This window comes from Lissotriton vulgaris, chromosome 12 (assembly GCF_964263255.1).
Source record: "Lissotriton vulgaris chromosome 12, aLisVul1.2, whole genome shotgun sequence".
NCBI classification, from domain to species: Eukaryota; Metazoa; Chordata; class Amphibia; order Caudata; family Salamandridae; genus Lissotriton; species Lissotriton vulgaris.
In genome coordinates this window covers 317,631,364-317,647,780 of record NC_141700.1, presented here as the reverse complement: position 1 = coordinate 317,647,780, position 16,417 = coordinate 317,631,364, and the positions used below count along the sequence as shown (strand labels likewise).

General features: G+C 47.4%; 1 protein-coding gene across 1 annotated transcript in view; it reads left to right on the top strand.

Annotated features, from left to right (window-relative positions):
* VAT1L (vesicle amine transport 1 like) overlaps positions 1 to 16,417 on the top strand; it is a 1,074,333-nt gene that overhangs the window by 923,447 nt on the left and 134,469 nt on the right. Inside the window, exon 8 of the mRNA XM_086945100.1 lies at positions 2,990 to 3,073. Coding sequence (XP_086801226.1) covers positions 2,990 to 3,073 — 84 coding nt within the window. The remainder of the gene's footprint in view (positions 1 to 2,989; positions 3,074 to 16,417) is intronic.

Here is a 16,417-nt window from a genome sequence, read left to right as displayed (position 1 = left end):
CAACAGTCAGTCAGAAGTGTCTTTCTGAAAAATGGAATTAAAATATTTCATGTTGTTAGATCTTGGGGTCTCTAGTTGGCAGAGGTAGGTCCCAATGTCCAAATAGGGACCCTTGCTTCTAGTCAGAGTAAGTGGGAAAAACTCTTTGTATAACCCCTGCTCGCCCCCTTGGCAGCTTGGCACGAGCAGACAGGCTTATCAAAGGCAATGTGTAACCTATTTGTACCAGCACTCACAGTAACAGAGTGAAAACACGACAAATGGACTCCACACCAGTTTAGAAAAATAAAGTATCTTTATCTAAAGTACACAAGACCAAAACGACAAAAATCCAACATACGCTGCTCCAAAAAAAGTCTTTAAAAATGGTTCAAGGGTTTGCGTCAAAATAATCCACAGTTGCATCACTTTTAGCTCAAAGTACCTGTCTGCGACAAAAGTTCCAAGCGACAACTGCAGCATTCAAAAACAAGCAATGCGTCACTCCTTAGACCATGGGTAGGAGATGCGACAACCCTGCGGCATGCAACGGGCGTGTTGCGACTAATCCGGTCTGTAAGGGGAGCGATGCGATACCTTGTGTGGATTCCGGCGCACAGTTTCTCCGGTAGGATGCATCTCGCATAGGCACGATGTGACGATCTTCGGGGCGGCGAGGATCTTCGGTGCAGTGGCGATGCACGGCGCAGCATTGATCCTCTACTGCCACGGCCCCTTGATGTGCTTTCGCTGGACTCTGCGACAATGTTCGCAGCAACGGGATGCGGTCCGCAAGTAAGCGGTGCAACGTTTTCTCTCAGCAATGACAGGCTCTGCGACGATACTTGCAGCAACAGGAATCTTTCCGCACCCGGGAGATGTGCCCAGCAAGCGAACGATGCGTCGGTTTTTTGCAGCGGCAACAGGTGCTGAGACTAAATCTTCTCGCACTGTCGACAATGCGCTCCGCAAGCGAGCGATGCGTGCAAATTGTAGATCTTGTCCAGCTCCCCAAACAGCAGGAAACAGCCTCCAAAGGCCCCACAAATGGATCAAGCACTCTAGGCAGGTCGGACCTCACACAGCAGAGTTCAGGGGGGAAGCTGGGGGTGAAGTCCTTTTGTTCCTGGGACTTCTTAACAGGAGGCCAGTTCTTCTCAGGCCCTTGGAGATCTCTTCAATCAAGGGGACACAGCAACAGCAAAGTCCGTCCCATCTTCTTGGCAGCAAAGCAACTGCAGGTCAACCTTACAGCAGGTCAGTCCTTCTTCTTCAGTCTTCCAGCTTTCTCCTTGGCTGAGGTTCCTTCTTGATTCCAGGATGATCTAAAGTTCTGGGGTCTGGGTATCCCTTTTTATACCAATATTTCCTTTGTTCTCTGAAGGCAGAGAGGCCTTTGCCTTGTCCAAACCAGTTCTGGTCAGTCCTGGAGCACTTTGTTTACCTGACTCCTTCTTTCCTTTGAGAGAGAGGGGCAGGGTCGTCAGCCGCCCAGCAGGAGGTGGAACCAGCATTGTGGAAGGCAGGCACAGCCCTATTCAGGCCCAGGTGCTATCCCCTTCCACCACTCAAGATGCAGATGAAGAAATTCAGCCCTGTGCTGACACAGCCAGCCTCCTGGAGCCACCCCAGCCCCTGTCACTCACAAACCAGACAGTCAACTCACAAACAGGCAAAGGCACACAGAAAGACCAGACAAGAAAACAGCCACTTTCTAAAAGTGCTGTTTTCAAACACAGGATTTAAAAAAACATCCTTCCTAAAAGATGGGTTATTAAATTCTGAGTTCAGGGATACCAGATTTCAATTTTCTATCTTGCTCCTATGGGAGGATATGAGGTAAACAATATACACAGCATTCCCCATTCTAGCCTTTGGGCAACATAGCCTTTCGATAGTGAAAAACGAAAATGGCTGTAATTCACTATCGGAGCATGTCACCCACACTAGTACATGCTCTACCTTTCACATACCCTGCACCCTGGCCAGGGGGTACATTGAGCCTTCCATAGGGGTGTCCAATATGTACAGAAAGGGAAGGTTTAGGCCTGGCTAGTGTGGACACTGGTCAGGTCAGCATGGCAGTTAGCAACTGCACACAGGCACTGCGGTGGCAGGCCTCAGACACCATTTTAGGGTTACTCCTGTTGGTGGCACAATCAGTGCTGCAGGCCCACTAGTAGCATTTGAATCACCAACCCTGGCACACTCAGTGCACTTTACTTGGGACCTACAGGTAAAACACATATGCCAATCATGGATAACCAATCACAATAACAATTTACCTAGGGAGCACTTGCACTTTGACACTGATCAGCAGTGGCAAAGTGCCCAAAGCATCTAAACCAGCAAAAACGTAATCCAGCACAGCCTCAAAAATACAGGGGGTAGAGGCAAAAAGTAAGGGGAAACCAAACCAAAGATTCCAGGTCTAACACACGTGCTCCTTGTCATTTTAAGAAAATAATTTTTGGAAAATTGTCAAAAAGGTTTGTAACCCTCACCTGGCTTTGGATAACTGGTTTTAAAGTGTTTGTTTTCTGAAAACTATAGACACTGCCTTTTAGTTGTCAAATCACTCATTTCCCTTTTTAAAGATCTTTGTCCATAGCCTATAAACATAGTCAGATGTCAGTAAAACATGTTTGTTGCAATTGTGTCTGGTTTGACTAATATGTTTAAAATGCACAGTTTATCACTCTAATTTTTTTTATTGGATCTAAGGATAGTTCCACCCCATTGTTTTAAGTGTTAGCCGCACCTCTTTTGGTTGACCTGCGCCCCCACCCCACCAAAGTTGGGTTGAGCTGCACCACTCCTTCCTCACCACATACTCAAAGCTGCCCTTAATCTAACGCACAGTTATGTACAGTGCTCGGTTGCTTAGTAAACATATTGTATTAAACCTCTTTCTTTTCAAAGGCTGAATTTGTGATAGATGCTCACTAGAACATCAATACACTTTTGGTGGTTTTCGCTCAATCTGATTATGGTGTCTTTGCTTCTTTAGGTAAAAGAAGCTATGCAGAGAATCCACGACCGAGGAAACATTGGAAAACTCATTCTGGATGTGGAGAAAGCCCCGACTCCTTTGGTTCGTAAAAAAGCCATTCAAATTGTTTTAACAAACATGCATTGTTTTAAAACCATAATGATGAAAAACATGTTTCATTAAGAGGACCGTTTTCTCAGTACCATAAAGTACAAAGACAATTGATTGCCGTTTATGAATCTCATTGCCTTAATTACCAGAGAAAAGTTAAGGAAAGTAATCCGATAAAAGCATCTGCACTTCCTGAAGTGTTTATGAAATTAGGTTTCTTCTACACAGATAAAAGCAAGCACTTCACTAATCAGCAGAAAACGAAAGCAGAGTCAGTGGATAAGCAGTCAATAAATCCATATTTTTCTTCTATACTTAAAGTCAGGCGTGCCTAATCTGAAAACACAGAAGACGGACTACTTTGATTAATGGTGCAGCTGTTAATTAAGCTGTCAACATTTTCCATCTGTCTCAATTAAAGGATGTATGCTTGTGCATGCTTATTAGATGTACTTAATGAACTTATTGGTGTGAGTGGGTCCGTTCGGTTTGCAGGAGACACATGGCTGATGCTACGTTATGTCAAATTAGAAGTTAAGCTCATTTGAACTTCACAGTGACTCATGCATGCCAAATGCTTAAGGACCTTACATACCACATATACTAACTACTCAAGATAGCAGATTGAGTACTTCTTAGCCTTAATCGTTGTTACTGTACACTTAGAATATGTGTGAAAACCTAAAAACTGTACTCTGTTTAGGTCTGGTGTGAAAGATATTGCCAGATCTTTTGTGAATATTACTTAACAATTCTTACATAGAGAGGAGCGTTAAGTCAGCTCCCTACGACCAATGTTTTGTTCAGTTGACATTCACATTTTGGATCAGTCCACAAGCAAAAAAGCGGGAAACAAGTGAACCTCAGTAGCCATTGATTTGTTGGCAGTTTCCTTAATATTTTGGTTCTGCTGAGAGGACAGATATGTGTATCCTCATTTACGGGATGTTGGCGTAGGGCAACACATCGAGGCACCTTGCTGTGCTGCCCTACGCCAAAGTAAAAGGGCAGGAATTCACCGTCTTTATGCTGACGCCATTTTAGCAGCCAAGCTCCAACATATGCACCCTTGCATCATGGTGCAAGGGTGCCTCAGTTGCATGCAGGCTTATTTTTGTGCAGTAGTAAGTGATGCCTTCCTGCACAAAAATAATACTGAGAGGAGTTTTCCTCTTTCTATCTGTGCTGCAGAATTCAGACATAGAAAGAGGAAAACATTAGAACAAATAAGGATATTTTACCTTGTTACGCTTCGCTTCAGAAGGTGTAAGGATTTGGCCCTTCCCCGGGTTTATATGATTTTGTAAATCTCGGGCAGCGTCAAAATCCATTGATGTTGCATGGGAAAACCCACCAGAACGGCCATGACACCTCTTTGACACAGAGTAAGGTGACACAGCTATTTTCACTGCATTGCCTTACTCATGATTTATGAGGTCACCCAAAGCCATGCAGGAGGGCTTTGCGTAGCTCTGTAAATTGAATGACACCTAGAGTCATGCATGTTCCACTTTACCTGGTGCCAAAATGATGCAGGGCTCTCATAAATAAGGCCATTATTTCAAATACTATAAAAGCACCCATTCCAAGACAGCCTGTATAATTTTGTAAATGCTCTCACAGGGCTGTTGCACCAGTACTCTGAAAGATAGCCACCGGGAACCGCATATCCACATGCATGCACAGGTGGAGAGTGGACACAGCCCTGTTCTGCTGACTTTTAATGTTTGCATTCTGACATGTTAGGCGCAGCTCCTCAACAACCATCTGTTCCACACCCTGAAGACATGAGACATCTGAGAATGAAGAGGGACTCCTGGATCCAGCACTGGCCACAAATTCACTGTCACTCTAATATCGACAATGGGGCAGTTTGAGAAATACGTGCTAAATGATGAAGAGACAGTGGGTGACTACTTTACCACCTCATCCGAGGGAGGCTCGATGTCAGCTTATGTCTATCTGTGTGTCTGATGCTACAACTGAGGTCCTTCATTGTATGCAAATTGAAACAGTCCATTGCCGGACGAGTACACAATTCCTTAATGCCCAAGCACCAGAATATCTATTTCGTGTAAGGAGCCCTATCCAACATGGCCACAATAGGCTTACATGCTCTCTGAGTTTATCGCATCTTCTCCTAGCAACTGTGGGGCATATTCTCAAGGATTTATTGCTGAGTGAATGGCACTGTATCGCAGCCAAAATGGCGATACATTTATCGTCCCATTCACAAGCTGGTGCTAACAGTTCATATTACAAGCTTACCTGCGATAGCAGCAACAAAAAACATCACCACAGATGACACCCGCTACTATCGCTAATGAGATGCAGAGTAGGCGTTCCTGTGCAAAAAGCCACGACAACACCACTCCGCAACATTCTCAACAACCAGCCTGATCGGCGATAAGATCACAAAACATGCAATAAGGAGCGTTAGCAGCAGGAAATTAAGACCTCCTCTGACCTGGTGTAAAGTCGGACGACAGCCTGCACCACAAAAGAGAGCCCTGGCCAGAGCCGCACCTGAAGGACAACAGACGCCATGGAGCCACTGACCATGCAGCTGGGACCCCTAACAGGGCCACAACACCGACCGCCACCACCCCCAGGACCCCTCCCTCGGCAGCTCCCCCACCCCGGGTAAATACATGTCACATCAACTTCACGAAATCATGTACAAAAAATTTGACTGATGTCGCATAATCACAAAATGTAACATGCATGTGTTGTCACAAAAATTAGCATCACACATTCACCTTCAAATTACCAGAAGAAAATGTATTCAAAATAACTCAAAATAACATCAATGAAGACTCATGGAGGGTCTCTTTGGAACAATCTGTAGGTCAGAGCCTGCAAGACAAAAATCCAGATGAGGTGTGTCATGCGGCCATCAAAGGACAGAGAGGGAGTAAAGGAGAGAGAGAGATACAGAGACAGAGAAAGAGAGGGAGAGAGAGGAAGATGAAAAGAGAGGGATGGAGAGGAAGATGGAAAGAGAGGGAGGGAGGGAGAGTGTTTGATTTGGGGGTCTCTAGTTGACACAGGTAGGTACTTGTGACAAATAGGGACCCTTGCCTCTAGTCAGGGTAAGGAGGTACACTCCTAAAATAACCCCTGCTCACCCCCTTGGTAGCTTGACACGAGCAGACAGGCTTATCTCAGACGCAGTGTGTAAAGAATTTGTGAACACATAGAGTAACCCAGTAACAACACTACAGATGGACACCACACAGTTGTATATTAAAAAGAAGTATTGTTTATATAGATTTAACACAAGACACAAACAACAAAAATCCACAATACTGTACTTAAAATGGTAGAATTAGCTTAATTCTCTGTAGATCTTAAAATGCTACACTTTGAGTCTACCTTAAGATGCGTAACGCAGGGCAACAAAAGTGTTGCAGGGAAGGTTATGCGGTAGTCCCTTACACGCAAGGACCGTGATTCGTTGAAGATCTGGTGCAAAGAAACAAAGATGGCGCTTTCTTCTTGATGCGACCCGCTTTCAGGTGATGCGGCAGCATCTGCTGCGACGTCAATCCTCTTCTCCGGTGATGCAAGATGCTTTACATGATGCAAGCCGTGACAGGCCCTGCGACACGCTTCCCAGTGATGCAGCGGCGTCTACTGCGACGTCGATCCTCTTCCCTGGCGATACGAGTTGCTTCCACAACGATGCGAGTCACGACAGGCCCTGTGACACTCTTCCCGGTGATGCAGCGGCGTCTGCTGGGACGTTGATCCTGTTCTCCGGCGATGAGCCACGACGGGCCCTGCGACAAGCTTCACTGAGATGCGGTGGCGTCTGATGTGACGTCGAACCTCTTCTCCTGCGACACACTTCCCGATGATGCGGCAGCGTCTGGTGTAACGTCAAACCTCTCCTCAGGTGATGCGAGGTGCTTCGTGTTGTGAAGCGGCAGCAGCATTTTGGCGACACGCTTCTTGATCTTGAGTCGCGCTTCCAGCTCCTTGCGACACGCAAGTTCTCAAAAAGTCCAGCACAACTGCAGGAACTTCAAGAGAACTCTCTCTAAGGCAGGTTCCTGGGCCCCCCTCTCAGGCTCCAGGTCCTCTTGAGCACCCCTACGGGCTGCCATTGACCGGGTGGTCACACACGCCCATTCAGGCAGACCCAACATCTCCAAGTGAGTACTCCGCTCCACCTTTCCCCAAGGTGAGCTCTCTAAATCGTTCCTGTAGCGATCGCCCATGGCAGGGCAGCCGTTTGTAGCAGACATCGTGTTACATACCACCTACGTAAAAACTACCAGTCCCAGAAGGCCATGCGGCACTGGGATCTGGCACAATGGGAGGATCTTATTTAAGCTCCGCACCTGGAACGAAACGGGGCTCGTCAATCTTGTTCCTGGTTTGTCTTCCGCCTGTTTGTTTGTTTGGAGTCTTGCCATGGAGCGTCCGTGACTAGCCTGTTTGGTCAGAGTTCCAGTGATCCGCCGCGACAACGAAGTGCTAGCGTGGTCAGAGTTCCAGTGATCCGCCGCGACGACAAAGTGCCAGCGTGGTCAGAGTTCCAGTGATCCGCCGCGACGACGAAGTGCCAGCGTGGTCAGAGTTCCTGTGAGTACTACAAAACCGCGTTGGATTGGAATCCTCGAGGAGAGCGGGCTCGCTCTCTTCCGTTTCATTTTATTTTCATTAGTTTGGAGCAACGTTTAGTACTTTGTGCAGTGTGCACCTTCCCTTATTTGTTGATCTATTGGAATTCTATTCTAACATTAACTGTTTCAGCCTGCAGATAGACTACGACTATCTATACCCAAAAGGTTTATTTTGGGTCTTTCTGGAAACGTTACTTTGCCTAAAAACATATTGTAAGATACACCACTCCCCTGATTCTTTTGACGGATCGTGTTCGAGAAGTGAAGTCAACTTTTCGACACAATTGGGTAGACTCTACGTCCACCAGTATATGGTTCAGGATTCATTTACGGAGTCCAGATTGAAGAAATTGGTAAGTCTCGGAACACAGGGGAAGGGGGACTATTCTTGGCATTACGGATCTACATTATTCTCTCTGTCTTCTCATCCACCTCCAGGGAGGTCTTACCAGTAATCCGCTGAGCATATATCTTGAACTGAAGATACCTGAAATACCCACCTCCCTTCGCCATCTCACCTTGCGGCCTCCGACTGTGCTCGCTCCAATAGTGGTGGTCTTCCTATTGTTGGGTGTTGTACGGAGGGAGGTAGTAGGGACTGTCATCCCCACGTCTCTGCTGGGCATTGGAGTCAGGTTAGTGGCGCGTGCGTGTTCTTGCGCTGCTTTCAATCACGACAGATTGACAAGCCCAAGAACATTACCCAGCCCAGACGATGGATACCAATACCATACTTACCTCCTTATTGGAGAGCTTCACAGAATTACAAAACGAAGTCCAGACATCTCGTGCCGAGAATCAAGCCTTATACAAGGAGGTGTCGGACTTGCATAGAGAGATGTCCGATCTTGCCCATAAGGAGCCGAGTGTCAAACCATTGATTAGGCCTGCTGCCTTGCCCCCGCCTCCTTCGTTCCAACCTGGAGGTTCGTTTGCAGCCCCTTCCACGTCAACTGACGTAGCTCCCACGGTACACATACTGCAAACCTATGGCATACCACTAGCTCCTCCCGAAAGGTTTTACGGAGACCCCAACAAGTTTGAGACATTCCTGAACCAATGTCGTCTTCACTTCCTCTGTAAGCCTCAAATCTTTCAGGATGAATCATCCAAGACAGCCTTCGTGATGTCATATATGGGAGGAAATGCGTCCAGTTGGACCATTCCCTTGTTGGAACGGAATGATCCAGTGTTACATAATTTTTCCGACTTTTGTCTTGAATTGCGAAAACTATTCGACAGAAAGTCCCACATGTTATCCTTAGACCGGGAGTTGATGACTTTTCGCCAAGGATCACAGGATCTGTTATCATATATTACAACCTTTAATCGACTCATAGTAGAAACGGACTGGCCGGCTCAGAAACGGATCTCTCTGTTTTATCAGGGCCTTCGGGGAGAACTGAAGGACGTGTTAGCACAGGTGGTGCAATTGCCTTCTACCTGTGAAGAACTTATTGATTTGACAGTACAACTGGACCACAGGTTGTTGGAACGGAGAGGGGATAGAAGCAGAGGGGACGCTAGGTACTCCTATCCCCTGGTCAGACCCCGGCAAACGGGTGAAGAGAAAACCAAGGCCCAAGAAGGGCCGGAACCCATGCAGATTGGAGGAATCCGAGGTCCCCTTACCAGGGAAGAAAGGGACCGGAGACGAAGACTCAAATTATGCATGTATTGTGGTAAAAGCGGACATTTTATTAATGAATGTAGAGCTCGGAATTCTACTTCTGGAAAGAACACCTTTCCCAGAGCACAGGCCACCGTGAAGATGGAGGAGCCGTCGGAAAACTGAAGGTCTTGGATCAGAAAGAGACCTCTGATTCAAGACTCCCGTCCACTCCGGTCTCCCCTTATGTAGCTAACACCCTTCACCCTGCAGTTGCGCACATGAATATCAACGTGTCTCTACGAGTGATGAATCAGAAACCCTTTCAAGTCGACGCCCTATTGGATTCGGGGGCTACAGGGAACTATATTGATCAGGCTTATGCGGTCAAAATGGGTATCCCCTGCGATAAGAAAAAGACGCCCGAAACCGTCAAGGCAGTGGATGGCACAGTCCTTTCGTCAGGGCCTGTGGTTCAGCACACCCTTGCGTTGTTAATGGAATACGGAGCGAATCACTATGAATACATCCAGTTCGATCTCATAGATGCCCCTCAATTCCGTCTCATCCTAGGTATGCCTTGGCTTACCTTGCATGACCCCTCAGTATGCTGGTCAACACGCACAGTAAGGATGACATCCAATTATTGCCAGGAACATTGTCAGAACAAGGTGATTCTCAACATTTCTCCTGAACCTTCACCCGCCTCTTACTTGGCAGGGTCCTGCGATGTTGACAGATTTTGCTGTGCCACGGTCTTACCGGTTGAGTACCATGAATTTACTTCCTTGTTTGATAAGAAAAAAGCTACTCATCTGCCTCCACATAGGGCATACGATTGCCGTGTGGACCTTGTTCCGGGTGCGGATCTCCCTTGCAGTAGAGTGTATGCCTTGACTGAAAAGGAGACACAGTATCTGAAAACCTATATCGATGACAATTTGGCTACCGGGTTTATAAGACACTCCACTTCCCCTGTGTCCTCACCTATGTTCTTCATCCCCAAGAAGGATTGTGATGAGTTGCGACCATGTATAGACTACAGAGCCATCAACAGAGTGACGATTAAAAACCGCTATCCTCTGCCCTTGATTCCCGTTTTAATGGACCAACTCAAGGGGGCACATTACTTCCCCAAACTCGACCTTCGAGGGGCATACCATCTTGTGAGAGTAAAGACCGGGGATGAGTGGAAGACTGCTTTTAGAACCAAATTCGGCCTCTACGAACATCGAGTGATGCCTTTTGGCCTTTGCAACGCCCCTGCCGCCTTCCAGTATTTTATGGATGAGGTGTTGCGGGGGTGTTTGGAGTCCTTTTGCATCGTCTACATTGACGATATTCTGATTTATTCGGCCACACTCCCAGAACACATCACACATGTGAAGAAAGTATTGGAGAGGCTTCAACGGAACTCTTTGTATGCCAAACTCGAGAAATGCCTTTTCCACGTCCAACAGGTGGCTTTTCTGGGCTATGTGATCGATGCACAAGGATTTAGGATGGACATGAGAAAGGTCGAGGCCATTCTTACCTGGAAAACCCCGCAGACTGTCAAATCAGTTCAGAGCTTTCTTGGCTTTGCCAATTACTATCGGCGCTTTGTTCAGGATTTTTCCAAGATAATACATCCTATCACGTCCCTCTTGAGAAAAAACGTTTTGTTCAAATGGGGGGCAGAAGCAGAAAAGGCATTTCAAATCCTCAAGGAGAGGTTCACTCAAGCACCTATTCTTCGGCATCCAGACCCACAGCTGCCTTTCATTCTTGAAACGGATGCCTCCCAATATGCTCTTGTTGGGATTCTGTCACAGCGTCATCCTTCCACAGGGCAACTCCATCCAGTGGCGTTTTATTCAAAAAAGCTCACTCCTTGTGAAGTCAACTGCACCATTACGGACAAGGAACTCCTGGCTATAAAAAGAGCATGTGAAGAGTGGAGACATTACCTCCTCGGGGCCGTGCATACTGTGGAGATCATTACGGATCATTGTAATTTACTGTTTCTGAAAACAGCAAAGGCCTTGACGCCTCGTCAATTGAGGTGGACCCTTTTCTTCTCCGACTTCGACTTTGTTAGCAAGTATAGACCTGGAACTCGGAATGGTAAAGCAGATGCTCTCTCTCGGTTGGGGGAGGATGACACATTGAGGCCCGTTGAACCCCCTTCTATACTTCAGGGTATCGAGAACTCCGAAGCATCTATCGCATTGATCACCTCGGACGACTTTATAGAGGACGTCAAAATCGCCCTCACTGACTTTGATATACCCTCATGGGTCCTAGAAGAGCCCGCTCATCGCTGTGAAAAAGATCAATTAGCGTATCATTACCATACTTTATACATTCCCCGAACTGAGTTGCAAAACAAGGTGTTGGAATGGGCCCATGATTCTGTACTGGGAGGACACATGGGTATTTACAAAACCACTGCTACTGCAGAACGATCCTTTTGGTGGCCTAGTGTCCGGACCGATGTGAAAGAGTACGTCAAGAACTGTGCGATTTGTGCGCAAGGGAAATCTTGTCATGCTAAACCAGCGGGATTGTTACACCCTTTACCAGTTCCGCCTAAACCCTGGCATACCCTATCCATGGATTTTATTGTGGAAATGCCATCCTGTGAGAAACAGACAGTTATCCTAGTGGTGGTAGACCATCTCACCAAGATGGGACATTTTATATCTTTACCGGGTTTGCCTACCTCTGGGGAATTAGCGAAGGTATTCTTACAAAATATTGTGCGTCTGCATGGTCTACCGAGTGTGGTGATAACAGACCGGGGTACGCAATTCACTTCTCGATTCTGGAAGGCTCTATGTACCATCTTACAGATCGACGCTCGCCTATCGTCCAGCTACCATCCGCAAACGGATGGTAAGACAGAACGGTTGAACCAAACCCTAGAACAATACCTTCGCTGTTTCACATTGCAAAACGCCACCGACTGGACCACCCTTTTGTGGTTGGCGGAATTTGCGTACAATAACGCGGTACACACCACTCTGGGATGTTCTCCTTTCTTCTACCTGTACGGATTCCACCCGAACATGCTTCCCTTTGAGTGGCCTGTTGACTCCCTAGTTCCTGCTATCCATGAACACCACGCTCATCTCCGGGCGATCCTGATTGAGGCTCGGAACAATTTGAAAAAGGCTCAAGTCGCCCAGAAGACTTTCGCTGACAAAAGAAGGTCCCAGGAACCCAAATATAAGGTAGGCGATAAAGTCTGGCTTTCCACACGCCACCTGCACTTGAAAGGAATGAACAGATTGAAACCTAAATATGTTGGTCCTTATGGTATCTGTGAGGTGATAAATGCTGTGGCCATGAAACTCTCCTTGCCCGAGTCATGGTCCATACATCCTGTGTTTCATGTGTCGCTTCTGCAGCCTTGCCTACCTTGTCTCCGGTTACCAGTGCGCCCTGGCCCTGTGGAACTGGAGGGGCATGAAGAGTACGAAGTAGGGTCCATCCTGGATTCTCGTACAGTGCGAGGCAGGGTCCAGTATTTAGTCGAGTGGAAGGGCTACGGCCCCGAAGATCGTACATGGGAACCTATAGATCATCTGCATTGTCCTGATTTGGTTGACCTTTTCCATGAACGCAATCCTGGTAAGTCGGGACGACCGCCGGGATGGCGGTCCTCGAGAGGGGGTTCTGTAGCGATCGCCCATGGCAGGGCAGCCGTTTGTAGCAGACATCGTGTTACATACCACCTACGTAAAAACTACCAGTCCCAGAAGGCCATGCGGCACTGGGATCTGGCACAATGGGAGGATCTTATTTAAGCTCCGCCCCTGGAACAAAACGGGGCTTGTCAATCTTGTTCCTGGTTTGTCTTCCGCCTGTTTGTTTGTTTGGAGTCTTGCCATGGAGCGTCCGTGACTAGCCTGTTTGGTCAGAGTTCCAGTGATCCGCCGCGACGACAAAGTGCCAGCGTTGTCAGAGTTCCAGTGATCTGCCGCGACGACGAAGTGCCAGCGTGGTCAGAGTTCCAGTGATGCGCTGCGACAACGAAGTGCCAGCGTGGTCAGAGTTCCTGTGAGTACTACAAAACCGCGTTGGATTGGAATCCTCGAGGAGAGCGGGCTCGCTCTCTTCCGTTTCATTTTATTTTCATTAGTTTGGAGCAACGTTTAGTACTTTGTGCAGTGTGCACCTTCCCTTATTTGTTAATCTATTAGAATTCTATTCTAACATTAACTGTTTCAGCCTGCAGATAGACTACGACTATCTATACCCAAAAGGTTTATTTTGGGTCTTTCTGGAAACTTTACTTTGCCTAAAAACATACTGTAAGATACACCACTCACCTGATTCTTTTGTCGGATCGTGTTCGAGAAGTGAAGTCAACTTTTCGACACAATTGGGTAGACTCTACGTCCACCAGTATATGGTTCAGGATTCATTTAGTCCAGATTGAAGAAATTGGTAAGTCTCGGAACACAGGGGAAGGGGGACTATTCTTGGCATTACGGATCTACATTATTCTCTCTGTCTTCTCATCCACCTCCAGGGAGGTCTTACCAGTAATCAGCTGAGCATATATCTTGAACTGAAGATACCTGAAATACCCACATCCCTTCGCCATCTCACCTTGCGGCCTCCGACTGTGCTCGCTCCAATAGTGGTGGTCTTCCCATTGTTGGGTGTTGTACGGAGGGAGGTAGTAGGGACTGTCATCCCCACGTCTCTGCTGGGCATTGGAGTCAGGTTAGTGGCGCGTGCGTGTTCTTGCGCTGCTTTCAATCACGACAGTTTCCCAACAAACAGTCAACAGGCATGGCTACCTGAAGAGTACCAGAGATCCCCCACTCAAAGCGAACCTGAGCCATCGGACAATGGCTCTCTGTGTTGTCGGCAGCAACAACTCAGCAAAATGCATGAGGGACAATATGCTCTTGAGACACCAGGTGACACTTGACAGCTGTCACACTGGCTCCTGTGTCTCTAAGAGCCTCCACCTTATGGCCATTAATGGTCACCCACTGCCCATATTTCTTAGTGCTGTTGGGCAGTTGGGTCCCTGGGACCACCTCACAGTCTCCTAAAGAGACAAGGGACATCTCTGCTGGACCCCAACCACCTTGGACGCCATTCTCCTTCCCAAAGGCTACACTCACCATCTGCCGGGGTGGAGCACCAGGTGGTGCTGTTTTTCCAAACTGGGGGCACCGTGGATTTTGCGCCTTATGACCCAGGTCCCCACACTTGTAACACCTCAGGGGTCCCCTGTGAACAGGATTACCTGTCGGCCCCTGGCTTTCTCTCAGGGGGAGGCTGAGAACCCTTCCCATGGTTCCCTTGGGAATGACTTTGGGGCCCTTTCTAAAACTCCCTCTGTTTACCCTTGTCCCCCCACTCTTCTGCTGGGGACCCTGCCCACCTTTGAATGAGTCTTCCATGTGATCCTTGAGGACCCGGGTGCTCACCCAGTGGTCCGCATGTTCAGCAAGCTTCCTAGGGTTAGTCAGCTTACTATCAATTAGGTGCTGGCGCAGCTCTGGAAAACAATTACTGGACAAGTGCTCCCACACAATCAAAGCAAAGAGCTCCTGAAAATCGTAAACTTTGCTGCCCTTTACCCAACCATCCAATGCCCTGCAAAAGAAAGTGACATATTCCACCAATGGTACTGCTCTCTATCTTCTTGCAATTCCTGAAACTCTGTCTATAGTGTTCAGGGGTTAAACCATACCTAGACATTAATGCATCCTTCATGTGGCTGTGAGAATTATGGACTTCAGTAGGCAAGTATAACAGTGTGTCCCGCCCCTCACTAAGGAACCGTTCCCACAACCCCACAACCCCGCTCCCCAACCTCTCTCAGGGATCCGGTGGGAAGGCATGGGCTCTGAACCACTGCCCAATATCATCATTTTTATAAAATTCTTTCACCACATCTATACGAATATACACCAAAGTTTCTACAGGCACTGACGGTGTGCTGCCACCAGAGGGAGCAATCTCTAAGCTCTTGGCCTTCAATTCCAACTCCCTCAAAACCTTTTCTTGTTCAAACTGCAATTTATTTTCTTCCAGGGCTGACTTCCTAGTTTGCATTTCAAATTTCAACTGCCCATTTAACTTGAGCATTGTCAGCTCCATTTCATGCATCCTACTCTCTTTGCTGTCCTCCAGCTCTTCTGGAGACAGTCCTCTGGCAGAAACACAGCTACCTGCTAGGGAGGCCACTTTCCTCCCCCCTGGACCCAATAGCCCTTCCAGCTGCCCATCTGCATTCTCATCCCCTTCCTCAATCTCAGGGGTATTCCTAGCTTCGACCCTGGCCCGCAGGACTTTTTGTAACTTCTCCTTTCTGGAGATACCGGTCATAGAAACTTTGAACCTTCTGCAGAAGTGCTTGAGCTGTTTTAAGTTGTAGCATTCCAATTTCTCCTCTTCTCAATCATTACCAACTGATTTGACGTATTCTGCTTTATCCATGGTAGTTAAACTTGGCAGTTATTTGCAAAAATAGAAAGTCCCAGAAAAACAAGCTACCAAAAGTATGTGGTCGTGTTCTGGTCTGCACTCACTAGTAGTGCTTACCAACCACTGTACATGAATCACAAATGCAGGTTCAGAATCCCACTGCTGCCTCCAATGTTAGGTTTGAGAGTCTCTAGTTGGCACAGGTAGGTACTTGTGACAAATAGGGACCCTTGCCTCTAGTCAGGGTAAGGGGGTACACTACGAAAAATAACCCCTGCTAACCCCCTTGGCAGCTTGGCACAAGCAGACAGGCTTATCTCAGAGGCAGTGTGTAAAACATTTGTGAACACATACGGTAGCCCAGTGACAACACTACAGATGGACACCACACAGTTGTATATTAAAAATAAGTATTCTTTATATAGGTGTAACACAAGACCACAAAAAACAAAAATCCACAATACTGTACTTAAAATGGTAGAATGAGCTTAGTTCTTTTTAGATCTGTGATGCGCAGCATCCGCGGTGACGTCGATGCTCTCCCCTGGCGATGCAAGTTGCTTCCACAATGAGGGGAGCCATGACAAGCCCTCTGACACTCTTCCATGTGATGCGGCAGCATCTGCTTTTGTCAGGCTCTGCGTTCTGGCCTCTTCG